Here is a 14,625-nt window from a genome sequence, read left to right as displayed (position 1 = left end):
ATTTTGCCATCCATACTTTGGAGGGTGGGAGCTCCAGCCTCCTGCTGGATTCAAGGGGTGAAGCTCATGTATTCACTTTGAGCATCATTTACAACAGGCATTACTGACAGGTTCACATGCTGCTCAAAACAGGAATGAGGGATGACAAAGTTTGCAATACAATGACTAACTTTTCTGTCAGTTTTACTGATATGAGTGACCAGCTGCAAAAGACCACACCTGGGAGCAAACTCCCACACAGAGGACAAGCAGTGAGGAACATCTGTGATGCAAATGTGTCACACTTGCATGAAGCCCCTTCATTTGAACAGAACATGTGCAGTGGAAGGTCCTAGTGGATGATTTTACCCAAGGCCTTTTCATTAGAGATTTTCTCAATGGAATGTGCCCATGATATATCATGGGATGACTTTGTAATGTGAGCTTACAGTATTTTATTTGGACTTATCCAATCATTTTTTTTGTAAAAAACAAGAAATTATGAAATACAAATATATAGATTTATTCATTTAAGGAAAGGGGAAGGTAATCAAAGTGCTGCATTATGAACAAGAGCAACCAAAAAAAAAGTAAGTTACTTATGCTATTTAGAAACAGATTTGCTTCACATACCAGCAGTGATATACTGCCACGTTTTTGAATAGCTAATGTTTTTTCAATCAAACAGCAGGAGGGGGGGGGGGATCAACAATAACATAAAAGGATAAGTCTTTTGGAAAAGAAAGGAACACTGAGAGAATGTGGGCTGATGACTCCCTGGCTCATAGTAACGTCCAATCCCCTGCTTAAATATGGCTTCCAGTGATTATTTACAACCTGCGCGGCCCCTGACCACTTTCTGGGTCCTGAACAGAATGGAAAATGAAAACAGATACAAAAGGACTGGATAGCCTGTTTCCACATGAGAGAACAACCCATTGCGGGGAGACTAGCTACACAGAAAAGATGCAGCTGTTGGTGCAACCTCAGATGGGCATATCTTGAGGATTGGTGGGTTGCACAACACATACATGTTTCCAAGAACTGGGCAGTGGGGAAATGTTGGAAGATGGTTATTGGACTTTCTTTCAGGACATTATGTTTCTTGAAGCAGGGAGGCGAGACGTAAGCAGCTAAGATTCTAGTAGAGTCTTCCCAACTTCTAATCGCTGAGATTGAACAACTAGTGCAGTCCCACTTCATCCCACCCCACAGAAATGCGGATGTTTAGAAAGAATGTGAGAGCATCCTTCCTAACACCCAAAGAAGGCTTCTCCCCTGACTTCTGAATGAGGAAGCTCCTCTAGACATATCTTCTCTGAGGGCAAATATCTGCTAGGCATCCTTTGGTAGGGCTGAAGTTGAGATGCACGCTTGGCTGGAAGTATATCCTACTGAACTCAGTGGGGCTTATTTATGAGTAGACGTGGCTAGGATTACATGTAAACTCTCTGGAATTAGCCTAATATGGAAGCACCCATTCCCCACCCCTCACCTCAGTGGTGTCCCAGCAAAAGGAGGCATGATCCTACATGGGACTCTGAAGAGACACAGTGAGCACCCTCCTCTGTGGATGGGAACTTTGGGTTTACAGAGAAGACTTACTTGTTCAAAACAGGAAGAAAACAGTATATGTCTCATTTCACACAACTTGCAAAGAAAACAGAAAGGCTCTAGGTTGAGCATCTGGGCAGCGAGCACCAACCAAAATGAGTCAGGAGGCACTTTCCCCTTATTCTCAACCAGCCAGAACATTCTGGCCACAGCACCAAAAGCAAAGAAAGACAAAAATAACAGTAAGTCACAGCCGAGAAAAACACAGCTTATTGGTAACCGTCAACCTGATGCTGACACAGCCAACAGCTCAATCATTTTTCCATGTTCAGCCAAATACTTCCAAGATGGCAGCCATTACTCTTGGAACCACACAACCTCAACTTGTTTTTCTTTGAAGTCTCGGAAGAAGGGAAGAAAAGAAAGTTGGAAGAGGAAAACCCAAGATGGTGGTGGTGGCGGCGGCGGCATTGGCGGTATTTTGTATACACATTTAGCCTAAGGCTAAGGGAATTGAGGGCTCCCTTGCATACCCGGAAGCACAGTCATGGAATGCTATAAGACAGAGCAGCAAAGGTTTTTGAGTAGCCAGGAGAGGGGAAGGAGGAGGCGGACACCAGGAGAAGGAGGTCAGTCAGTTTGGTTACGTATTGGACTGGGAGTTAGGTTAATACTGAGAGTTTATACGCAGACTCAAGAGGGCACCATGCCATCTCCACAGGACAAGACCCTAAACAGCTAACTTGACGTACAAGAGACTGCAGTTATACTGTTAAGAAGAACACATATTTAGGGACCAGGAAAAAAGGCTGCTAAGGTGCTACGTCTAAAACTAAGTTACTTTTTTTGTTTGTTTGTTTGTTTTCCGGTTCGGAGCCCTCCCCCTCCGTCGCTTCATCAGTCGTCATCCAGGGCCTCTGTTTTGATCTCGCCAGTTCCTTGCCGAGCCAGTGCCAGGATGGTATGGTTGACCGCTGCCATCTCCACGGCTAGTGAGATAGGGTCTTGGTGGTCGCTATGGCTAGTGCTGTCATCCTGCATCAATGGAAGAGAAAGGAAGGCACAGAAGAGGGGAAGAGGGAGAAGGAGGATGGAGAAGTCCAATTAGCAATTTTAAACCTTAATTGCATCTGAAGTTTATTTTAAAACTTAACAGTCCAAGGGACTGCAAACAAGCTTTTCATTCAACAGGCAGGGGAAGCAAAGGGTTCTTATTTTAAAAGATAACACTGCATGCGTAACAGGCTTTGGCTGAAGGGAGAAAGGAGAACAGATGTGTGGAAGTCACCCAATACCACCCCCAAAACAGGGGATGAAAGAAAGAGAATTGAAGGGATGCAGAACCTCCTCCCTGTTGTATGGAATAATTGAATCACAGAGTTGGAAGAAACCACAAGGGACATCCAGTCCAACCCCTTGCCATGCAGGAATCAAAGCACCCCTGACAGACGGCCATCCAGCCTCTGTAGTCTCCAACTACAAAGAAGGAGATTCCACCACTCTCCAAGGGAGTGTGTTCCACTGTTGGACAGCTCTTACTGTTAGGATGTTCCTCCTAATGTTGAGGTGGAATCTTTTTTCCTATACTTTGAATCCATTGCTTTGTGTTCTCATCTCTGGAGCAACGGAAAACAAATTTGCTCTGTGCTCAAAATGACATCCTTTCCAATATTTAAGCAGGGCTGTCATGTCAACCTACTCTTCCCCAGGCTAAACATATTCAGCTCCCTAAGCTGCTCCTTATAGGGCATGGTTTTCAAACCTTTCAAGTTCTGTAGGAATTTATTGAACAAAACTACCCACTTTGGGAATGTCTGCCTTCTCACTCTTCAAGTTACAAATCCACATCCTGCCAAGTAGAAAACTGAAATTCTGCAAGCAGACAACAGTATGGAATGTAAAACAACTCTATGATTCGATTATTATTCCATGAAACAATACACTTTTTAAATTAATTTATTTAGCAAGGTCATAGGTACTGGCTGGGTATACTGTGTAACTTTGTTTTAAAAGTTGACTACCAACATTGACTACTTAACTTTTCCTGTGCTCTTGGCACAAGCTCCTTAAGGCTCATTTTGAATGGAAAGGGCTTTATATATGCATAAATTTGGCCAAATATCCCAGCTAAATACAGAAATGAGCAAACATGCAGTTTATAGAAGTTGACTGAAAGTGGTGACTCCGTATTCCTTCAGATGATAGAAAGGACCATCATAAGAACAGTAAGAATAATAAGAATTTCAGCTGCAGAAGGGAAATAGAGACTTTGTAGTAAAAGTTTCTCTCTGTGAGCGCATGTATGCATTAACGTGTCTCTTACTTTCTCTCTATGGATGCATTTAGCTGCTTTTAGGGGTGGCTATTTTAAGTTGTTAGATATTTTGCAATGTGTTGCTATGTCTTCAAAGCTTAAGATGCACAGTGGGTAAGGATATTTACAAACAAAACAGAAAAAGTCAAACAGATCCTTCTATTTCCATTGCTTTTCAAGAAAAAAATTGGAGGCAGATAAGAGAATGAGAGAATCACAGAACTGGAAGGGACCACAAAGGCCATTTTATCCAACCCCTTGCCATGCAGGAATATTGAACTAAAGCACTCTTGAAAGATGCCCATCCAAACTCTGTTTGAAGAGCTTAAAAGACAGAGAGTCCACCACCATTCAATGCAGTCTATCCCAGTGTTCATCAGCTCTTAGTGTTAGGAACTTCTTCCTAATATTTAGGTGGAATCTCCTTCCTTGCAATTTGAAAACAAGTGAGGTGTGCTGTCCAGGATAGATAGTATCAGTGAACACCTCTAAAAAATAATTCTACTAAAGGTTTTCTACTCAGTACCAGGGCAACTGAGGTTCTCTCTGCAATGTACAAATCCAATTAAAAAGAGAACCACTCGGGGGGGGGGGTGTTTGTCTTACTGGTTTAGATCACAGTCATTCCTAATGGGTTCAAAGTTTTTTGGGGGGTGGGAATGCCACCAAAGAGAACTCATATGCATTGGCGTTTTCAGGATGGAATTCCAAGTTTAAAGTTTCAATTCCTCATTGCACTATGTTGTCTTGGGCAAGTCATTTGCTTCCATCCTACTTTATTCTCATGGTGACTGTAATAAATGAGAAAAGAATGGAATAATTCCACCTAGTAATGGTTAGACTTCCAGGGAAGGTGGCCATGCTATCTGAGGTTGGCGAGAGTTGTAGTCAAACAAATCAGAAGGAAGTATAACAAATTAGAGACGGCTGGCCTAAACCACATAGCCAAACAAACGTCCAAGCTTAGTGCTTTTGCTAGAAGAAACCATTTAAAGGCAATATTCCTAACAAAAATGTGAACTAGCAAAATGCTCATCAATTTGTCCAGTTTGGGGGAAGACTATACATACATATTGTGATGGAACCAGAGTTTCAAGGAACAGTAACTTAAAGTTACCAATAATTAATTCAGTTTGGCGATGGCTCAGGCACAACTAAGGTTCATTACAAATATAGTAAAAATTCACTCCCTCTGCAGTGTTAACTATGGCCCAAAACACACTGCAGAAATAATCCAGTATGAAAGGGATTTTGTGCTAACTGAGGGAATGGAGTTGTAGACATGGTAGCTTTTGTAGACTTGGTCTCATTTCCCAGATGCATGGCTTGGCCATACATCTGAGGAAGTAAGCCAAGGCCCAAAACACACTGCAGAAATAATCAAGTTCGAGATCGCTTTAATTGTCCGGGCTCAACACTAGGGAATCCTGGGGATTGTAGTTTATTGTGGCACCAGAGCTCTCTGACAGAGAAAGCTAAATGTCTCACAAACTACAGTTCCCAGAATTCCCTAGCATTGAGCCAGGGCAGTTAAAGCGGTCTCAAATTGGATTATTTCTGCAGTGTGTTTTGGACCTACAAGTCTGTTTCAGTTACCTTTAAAGCTACAGGAGTATGTGGTTTCACCTGTTAAGGAAAATGCAACATGGGATATACAGTGAAAGAAATAAAACATGTATGTGAAAGTCACAGTGACTAAGCAAAAGCAATTAAGAAGCCACACAGGTGAAAAAGCTAATGTAATTTAGCAGTCCTGAATGTCAAGGACAGAATTGTAGAATGTACAATTGGAAACACCTGAGATTCATTAAGTGTACAAGGTGAAATGATGAAATCCTTAAGTATGGGTGGAACTATGAGAACCAATCAAAATGGATGTACACGCCCACTGGGTGGAAACTGACTAGTGGGTGGTGTTTGACAATGGCTATAATAATTGCTATGGTTGCCAATGTATTGTGTGGAGTAGAGTGGGTATTTGGAGTATTGGAGAGATTGTGATTTGGAGGGCATTTAGTATTTGTATATAGTAGAATAAAGTAGATCTTTTATATAAGACTACTGAGTTGTCTGGTGTCTTGAGTGAAGATACAAGAGCCAGCAGGATCCTGGAGAAGTTTGAAGACTTCTCAGGAAGAAGAGTGAGAAGGCTTGGAGAGTTTGTCAGGGTCTTCAGCCTATTCTCTGAAACTCTGCTGCTTTGGAGAAAAGCACTAACCACTGACCAAAGCTGGTCAGCTCTGCTGCATAACAAGGTGGTGAGTTAGAGCCAGAGGTGAAGAGCTACAACTTACATCATCCCTGACATCACCACTCAGGTTCTTTTGCATCATAGGCCAGTGGTTTGTAGCATTCTAATTTTTTGAAGTACAGTGATCCCTCTTCATACGCGGGCGTACCATATGTGGCTTCCGGTTTACACGGAAGTTGCACTGCAATTGAATGTACATTTACAGTGCTTTAGAAATAAACTATAATAATAATAACAACAATAAATGATTGGCGCGTGGGCACCGCACCGCCACAAGCTCAAGCCCCATTCTATTGAATGGGGCTCAAGCTTACGTGGAATTTGCCTTACGCAAGGGGGGTCCAGAACGGATCCCCTGTGTAAGGAAAGGCTCCACTGAATCAACAATGATAAGCATCTCTGTGATTAGTTCTGGATAATAATGTAAGGCATTACTTTAAAAATAAAATTGAACCCTGGTCTCCTTGAGTCCTAATATAACATTCAAACCACACTACACCATGCTGACTCAAACCAGAAGTACAGTAAGCGATCTTGCAATCCCTTTCATAAATATTCCCCATAGATTTGACAGTTACTGAACACAGTCACGGTGAGACAACATGAACAAAGTCACAGAATCATACACATGGCTTTGGAGGCCATCTAGGCTAGGAGTTCCTAATCTTGAACATTCAGATAGTTGTTTAGCAGCTGAGGAAGCAAACTGAAGTCTACGAAAGCTCATGCTGCCAACGTCTTTCTTTCAGTTAGTCACAAAGGTTTTACAAGATCTCAATACATACAGACAGTTGTTTGTTTCACACAGTGTTGAATGTTGGCTCCCATGTCAGTGAGGTGAAGAATACACTCCAGGTTTAATTCAGGCTTTAAAGGAACCAGCATGGTGTAGTGGTTTGAGCACTGGACTACAACTCTGGAGACCAGATTTTGAATCCATGCTCAGAAATGGATGCCCAGCTTGGGCAAGTCACACTGTCTCAGCTTCAGAGGGACAAAGACACTCCCCCCCCCCCGAACAAAACATACCAAGAAAACCAAGCTTGGCCTTAGAGTCACCGTAAGTAAAAAATGACTTGAAGGCACACAGCAACCATTATGGTGTTGGGCTCTATGCTCATACTGTTTAGCACCATGGACAGTTCCTTCAAATGGAAACCTGGAATGGAGTCACCACTCTACTAACATGCAAGTCAACAGCCACCACTGGTTTCACCTTTAAATGGCTCACTAGACAGAGTAATCTGTTCAAAAATCTCAAGTATTTAAAAATAAATCACAGCTGCAACAAAAAATAGAGTAGAATTCAAAGATATATCTGTGTTAGTCTGCCAAACCAGTATATAGAGAGATCTTGTAGCACTAAATAAAAGAAAGAGGTCTAGGAAAGCTCATGCTGCCAACTTCTTTCTTTCAGTTAGTCTCAAAGGTCTCACAAGATGTCTAAAAAATAGAGTGTAAGGAAATAAAGAAGAGCAGAAAATAAAAACAGTGGAGAGAACCAAATGGCCTTTGCTGAACTATAACATTCAGACCTCTGGCCACGCTGGCTATGACTTTAGGAATGACAAATCCACCAACATCTATGGACCAAAATTGGGAACCACTGGTCAAGCCCACTGTCTCATTGCAAAGCATTCAGTGACAGGACAGCTCCAGCGTAAAGGTCCATGGAGACCTCATGTAACCTCCCCTCCACCACAACTCTGATGGCAGTTCCACCAGCGTAGATGTGTGACTATGCACCCAGTTAGACATTGTACCTGTTCCACAATGCAAGAGCTCTATATGTTGCCAAAGCCACTCCGCCCCCAAAAATCAAAGACAGACAGGAAAGGTTCAAATCTGCTTGAAGACCTCCAAAAAGGGAGAGTTACTACCACCACCCCGCAAGTAACCAGGTTCATTATTAAAACTACTTTTACAGTGAACAAAATTGTTCAAATATTGAAAATGAAATCCATTAAATGACAACTGGGAGTAACTGTGTGTGTACTCAAAGAAAGGAGGTCACCTGCCTGGGATCAGACCTAGGAGCCCTTTGTAGCCAAGACAAGCCACATCCCATATTATTATTTGGTTACCCCACAGAACACCACAGAAAAAGGACAGGTGGGATACTCATATTAGAAATCAAATGACCACATCGCTTGGTTAATGATAAATGCATTCAGTCCTAGGGAAAGAGGAGCATGCATCTTTGCATTCGTTTATTGGAGGGGTTTAGGTAGAATGAAAAGGGAGAAAGACTTGTATATTTCTGGGCTATAAGCAGGGCTGTGTGTTCCAGGCCAAAAATGCAATTCAAAAGTCTGCACAAAGAGGGGACCCCTTGTTCTGCATTCAGAATGCAATCTGAGCACCAAGCCAATCTGTATCGCTTTGTCTCAATTCTAGCGTTCATTATTTTGTTTCCAAGTTCCACGCTTTAAAAAAAAAATTAATAATAGTTGTAATATTTGGCAAAGAAGAAATAAATGGCTGGGGAGATCAAAAATATACAACCAATGAAATTGGGGTAGAGAATCAGAGGGAGCAGGAGTGAAGCTGTAGGAAAATGAAAAGATTGTGGCTCAGTTAATTTAGGGTGGAGGGAATTTTCCCTGTGTCCCTGTTTTTTCCATAAGCTTTTCAAATGAACAGCAATGCTAAAACCTGACCTTGCACAAATCCCTTTGGCTTCTAAGCCTTTACTGAACCCTGGTTCAAATATATTCCAACTTCCCTCATGCTGCAAAGTGTGAAACTAGCAACCTTTGCAGTTGTTTTTTATTTGTTTGCAAAATTACAAGGAAGGATTTTTGCAGGATACACACAGCTCGGGTTATAGCGACACAGGGCATAAACAGGCATGGGGTCACTCATATGCATGGTTGTTACAAGTCTGGAGAGTCAAAAGTCATGCCCCTCCAATTTTTCAAACTTTTGTGTGAACAGAGTGTCAACTTGCTTGTTTTGAGCAGATCCTCCTGTCTTCTTCTAACTTCTCTGCTTCTCTGCCTCCCTCTGTACATCGTCCCTCCTCCTCCCCATTGCGTACTTGCCAAGTGTCCTGTTGTGTGACAATAAAGCCATGTGGGTGAAGGCTGGTGTGACCAGGGAGGGGGTGATTTCCCACCTCCCCCACGTTAAGTGACAATATAAAAAGCCAAGTTATTTCAGGGTGCGGAAGGATGCAAAACCCACCACCCCACATTCCTCCCTCAATCTCTGCAATACTTCCCACCCATGAGAAACTGTGACCTAGATGAGGAGCTCTCCATGCCGGGCCCACTCAGGTGAGCTCAGCTACTTACCTGTTCTGAATAGTCATTCCCGTCTACGTCGTCACTGTTGGAATGGCCTCCAGGACTTTGTACATCTATCCCATGACTCTCCAGGATTGCTGCTTCTTCGAAAAAAGCAAATGGATCCCTGAATTATCTGCTGCAGGGTTACCAATAAGGATGAAGATGAAAAGTGGGGATCCTCACCAACGGGGAATGGATATTTGTTGTAAGAACCACAAAGAAATAACCAGAGCTGTGTGTACTCCATGATTTTTTTAGAAAAGAAATTTAACATTCTGTACCAAGAAAAACTGAATTCTGCAATCGGAATTTTGCAAAGGAAAAGGAACTGTGCAAATTTGCAGGATTTATGGTGCACCTTCCCACAATATCTCATCGTGTATCATTTATCATGATGTCATTAGTGCACAGGGAAGGTCAAGAGGTTTTTCCAGGACACTGAAGCCAAAGGTCTTGACCAGTAAGAATCATAAGCAGCTGCCTCTCTGGCTTCTGAGATTTCAACAGGTGCTGTCTTTGATGTCATAAGGAATACAAATGTTCCTTTTAAATGGAAGTGGCAATTTTCAGGAGCCAAATTCTGCACCCAGCATTAAGTTTCACACTTTCTTCCCACTTATGTCTCCTTTAAAATTGTGGCACAACACAGAACACTTCTAACCAAACAGACTTCAGACCTAGAAGATCCTTCTCTATGAAACTAAAGGAGAGGGGGGAAATCAATGACTTGTTGACTGAAGCCATGAAGAGCCACTTGCAAGTAAAATTTCCCTCTATCTGTCTGTCTGTGGAATAATCCTGGTTTTGTTTCAAATACTGGTTTGATGGTTCTTACAAGAAACCTGCCCCCCGTGTGGGATCCCATTTTCATCTTCATTTCAATATGGTGCAAGCCCCTTTTGTGTGTGTTGTTGCACTGTTAAAAAAGGAAAATTAATGTGGTTGGAGGAGCATGAATGCTAATTTTGTTAAAAGAAAAAAAATGTAAAAGCAAAATCAGCTGAGATCTTTGTTCAGATGTTAGCCCACACTCAATTTGTGAGCTCGGGGCTAGATCTCAGGGCTGGATCAGGAGCATAGCTTAGGGCCCAAGAAAAGAAATACAATCAATCACCACTGTCACATTATCTGTCAAGGCAGAGCCTTGGGGCAGGGCAAGTAGGGACTGGAGGCTCTCATTGGCTGGTAGCCCAAGGGCAATGTCCCTCCACTTTCTAGGCCAAGATATTTGGCTGTGCAGTTTCAGATGCCTGCCCTAAAACTGCCTCAGATCCCATTTTGGGAGAAAGGCAGGGTGTACATGCAATAAATAAATATTGATTAAAAGAAATCTCTTGCAAGTGCTGGAAGCTGGGGCACAATTCAAGTCACACCCAGCCCAATGAAAACTAGGGTTGTGCTCCTTCATTTTCTCTGGGGTGCCAAGGCAACCTGGGCACACATCTCTGGCCACACACTACTTCACTAGCACCTCCCAAAAAAGTCCTGTCACCTCAAGCAATGACTTAGCTGGCTTGTGATGTCAGTTGCAAAGCTTAGAAAAGTTGCTGGCCATGCTGGATGGAGGATTTTGGGTGCTGCAGGCCAAAAGGTCAGTAGTGCCATGTTGGATCAGACCAAAAGCCCATCCAGTCCAATGTTATGTTCACACAGTGGCCAATCAGTTGCTTATGGCAAGCTCACCAGCAGGACTTGAGGGCAACTGAACCAGCCCTTGCGGTCTCTTCCAACTCTATGATTCTATGGCCCCATACAGACAGGTCAAAATAAAGCTGCTTTGGGTTACTTTGGAGGTATGCTGTTTAAATGATGTATGCCTACTAAGAGTCCGGAAGCTGTGCCAAAGCTGCGCTCTAGTCCTTAGGAATGGATCATGGCTTTGGCGCAGCTTCCGGACTCATAATATCATGCATCATTTAAACAGCATATCTCCAAAGTGACCCGAAGCAGCTTTATTTTGGCCTGCCTGTATGGGGCCAATGATTCTATGATCTATGAAAGCATAGTGCCTTTCTGAAAGTAATAATGATACACAGCTAATGTGCCAAGGAGCTGTTGATGGTCCCAAACCTCCATGAATTTATCTAATTCCATTTTAAAGCCACCAAGGCAGGGAGTGATCATTGCTACCTCTTGTGGCAGTAAGTTCCACAATTTAATTGCACACTTTGTGAAGAAGCATTTTTATCTGCCCTGGAGTAAAATTTCCCAAGGTCTAGATCTGCTGGCTCTTCTCGTCAGTGGGTTACATCTGCTCAGGTAGTGCCGGCCATTTGGCATGCCTGCCTCTCTTCCAAAGCAGGCATAAGAATTAAAGGAGACCCCTGATAGATCAGACCAAAGGATCAAAGGCCAATCAGTTCAGCATCCCAAATCTCACACCAACAAGACTTCTCCAGGAAGCCACAAGTCAGGACTTTTATGGCAACAACACTTTCCAGTAATTTGTCCCCTAACAGCAGATCTTCAGAAGTGTGCTGCTTATGGACAGGGAGACTCCACAGAGACATTGTGACTAGCAGCCTTTGATCCCACCTCTTTCATGAATGTGCCCCATCCCCTTCTGAAACCATCAACCACAGCACCACGTAGTCATGAAAGCCATGCTGAATTGCTAAAATTACTTCTTTTGCTGTGTCTTGAATATGCTGCTGATCAATTTTGTTGAATAATCTGGAGGTCTACAGTTTTAAAAACTGAAGGGAAGGTGGGAACTCTCCCTCCAAATCAATGATGGGCATTTCTGGATGGTCTGGTGGTCATTTTCCACCCCATCCTCAAAACCACAGCAGGCTACTCTAATGCCACCCTTTAAAAAAAGTTATGAATTTATTTCCTTCTTTTTCTCAGACAGGGTGGGACATGTATCCTGGTTTAGAGGGAAACTATACACTGTGGGTGCACAAAGAATTGGGGGGGGGGACACTGTGTGACCACCTGTGGCCCCCATGGCACATAATTCCCACTCCTGCCCTACATCATGCATGTATTTATTGATCTCCACCCTGTTCTCTCCACCATCATAATCACCACTAGCCTTTTTTGAAACCAGAAGCCCCAAATGATTTGCTATTCCAGCTTCTTTAATGTTTTGCCTTCCCCTTTTTATCAAATGAGCATGTGTTTGTCACAAGGGGAAATACCACAGAGAAGCCTGATTGCCTGCCAGTATTTGCTATATGCTCTACTGCTTACCTACAAGATCACTTCCTCCCATACAATCTGCCCCATATCTCAAGCCCTCTGGGGGACATTTACTCCAGTCAGCCAGGACTAGGTTGGCAACTGTCAACCAGAGGACCTCTTCTTTAGCCACCCCTAGACTGAGGAATAACCTGCCAGAAGAGATTTGACACCTGAATACACTGCCTTAATTTAAAATAGCATCAAAATCCAGTCCCTTCTGACAAGGTTATCAAGATGATTTTAAATTGTGAATTTAGATGTTGAATTTTAAATGTGGACTGTTTTAAAATTTGTATACCTTATTTGTCCTTTTAAACTGCTGCATGTTTTAATTAATATGCTTTAACTGATGTTGTTCATTGTTGATTTGTTGTTGTTCCCCACCTCAATCCATGGGGAGAGGCGGGCAAGAAATAAGCATCTATTGTTGTTGTTGTTGTTGTTGTTGTTGTGAAAGACATGAGAAGACATATTGTTCTTCAAGTGCCTTCAAAGGATCCAGCATTGGTTTCCCTTGGAGGAGGAGTGTGAATTGTGCAGCCCTCTGGATACTGTCAGATAGGAAAACCAGAGCAGTCAATGGTGGGGAATGCTGAGTTACAGTCCTACAACATCTGAAAAGCTATATGATTCCCATTACGTCTGCCTCCTTCATACAGACATCCTACACATCTGGAGAGACAGGGTTGGCTTTTTAAAAGTAGGTTGGTTTAAACAGTGGTTTAAACCAAATGGCTCGGGGGGGGGGACCCACTCCTAGTTTTAAAAATTGGTTTAAAATTATTCATATATTTTTTAAAAGTCTGGTTGTTGTTTTCTAACCCTCTTACTGGAACAAAAATGACTCTTTGAATTTAAATATTTTTACTTTAACCAATATCCAGTGTCAGTTGCTTCTTTTTTAATCACTTTATTTTATAGTGCAAGAAATGTCATTCAGAAACAAATCCTTCAATTAACAATAATCTATTCACAGCAACTTCCTTTAAAAGAGCACTTTTTAAAGAACAGTTATTATTTAAGCTACTGAACTGCATTCTGCTACTTAGTTTTCTGATTTAGTCCAATATTTGTGTAGTCCTATACTCTTATATATAGGCTACCAACTTGTCAATGCAATTCCCAAAGTTTTCTTGAAAAATGTAAATCATATCAAAGCCTAAAAACTTTGGAATTTTAATGTTAGAAATTATTAAAACATGGTTGATCAGGTTTTTAATACATAAAATAATGTTTCACACTATTAACAGAATTAGCAGGATTCAATTTTTTTCCATTAAAATATTAATGCAAAAAGAAAAACCTGGTTTAAACCCACAAACCCCCCCCCCCCATTTAAACCCTAAAAATCCCCAAACATTTTTGGTTGTTTTTAAACTGTTTTTCCCCCAACCCTATGGAGACTACTAAGATTATATTTCTAGCAATAAAACCTGCAAGCCATACTGTTATAATCAGTTCTTCCAACTCAGGGCAACCTATCCACCTGTAATGTGATACTCCTTTTTTGTATTGCCTTCTATCTTACTAAGCATTATTGTCGTTATGTCATGCATTCTCACTTTAATAAGAAGAAATATTAACATGTTGTCATTGTGTGCCTTCAAGTTGACTCTTGACTTAAGGTGACCTATTATAGGGTTTTCTTGGCAAGTTTGCCTTTGCCTTCCTCTGAAATACAGTCTACAGTACCTAGTATTCCCTGGTAGTCTTCCTTCCAAGTACTAACCAGGATGTCTCTGTTTAGCTTCTGAGATCAGATGGGATCTAGTGCTGTCAGGGTACATATTGTTCAAAAACGTAATACTTCAGAAAAGACTTACAAAATAGATATTTCAGCTGTAAGAACAGTAGAGAACTTTGAGCAAAGCTTTTGGGATTTTCTTTTTTAAATGGAACAGAGGAGTGGGAAATTCTGAGATTATTAACAGCCAAAAACTATTCATTGCACACTTTTTATTGGAGTTTTGAGGAAATACACAGGGATAAAAAAGCGAGTTAGGAATGTGTTGGGTCAACTTGGCTATATTCGGCAAAAATAACATCATGCT

The 14,625-nt window shown here is 41.9% G+C and overlaps 1 protein-coding gene across 6 annotated transcripts in view; it reads right to left on the bottom strand.

Moving 5' to 3' along the window:
• Positions 1 to 524: 524 nt before the first annotated feature.
• The window catches only part of LOC149310351 (homeobox-containing protein 1-like), a 157,081-nt gene continuing 142,980 nt past the window's right edge, over positions 525 to 14,625 (bottom strand). Inside the window, exons 9-11 of one of the 6 annotated variants that reach the window (XM_089528781.1) lie at positions 9,395 to 9,489; positions 9,049 to 9,150; positions 525 to 2,568 (exon numbers count right to left, since the gene is read on the bottom strand). In XM_089528781.1, coding sequence (XP_089384907.1) covers positions 2,431 to 2,568; positions 9,049 to 9,150; positions 9,395 to 9,489 — 335 coding nt within the window. In that variant the 3' untranslated portion in view covers positions 525 to 2,430. The remainder of the gene's footprint in view (positions 2,569 to 9,048; positions 9,151 to 9,394; positions 9,490 to 14,625) is intronic. The other 5 variants (XM_089528782.1, XM_089528783.1, XM_089528784.1 and 2 more) reach the window with 5 other exon arrangements.

Source organism: Sceloporus occidentalis, unplaced genomic scaffold, assembly GCF_023333645.1.
Source record: "Sceloporus occidentalis isolate IW3139 unplaced genomic scaffold, rSceOcc1.0.p SCAF_6, whole genome shotgun sequence".
Lineage (NCBI taxonomy): Eukaryota > Metazoa > Chordata > Lepidosauria > Squamata > Phrynosomatidae > Sceloporus > Sceloporus occidentalis.
This window is presented reverse-complemented; position numbering and strand designations above follow the sequence as displayed.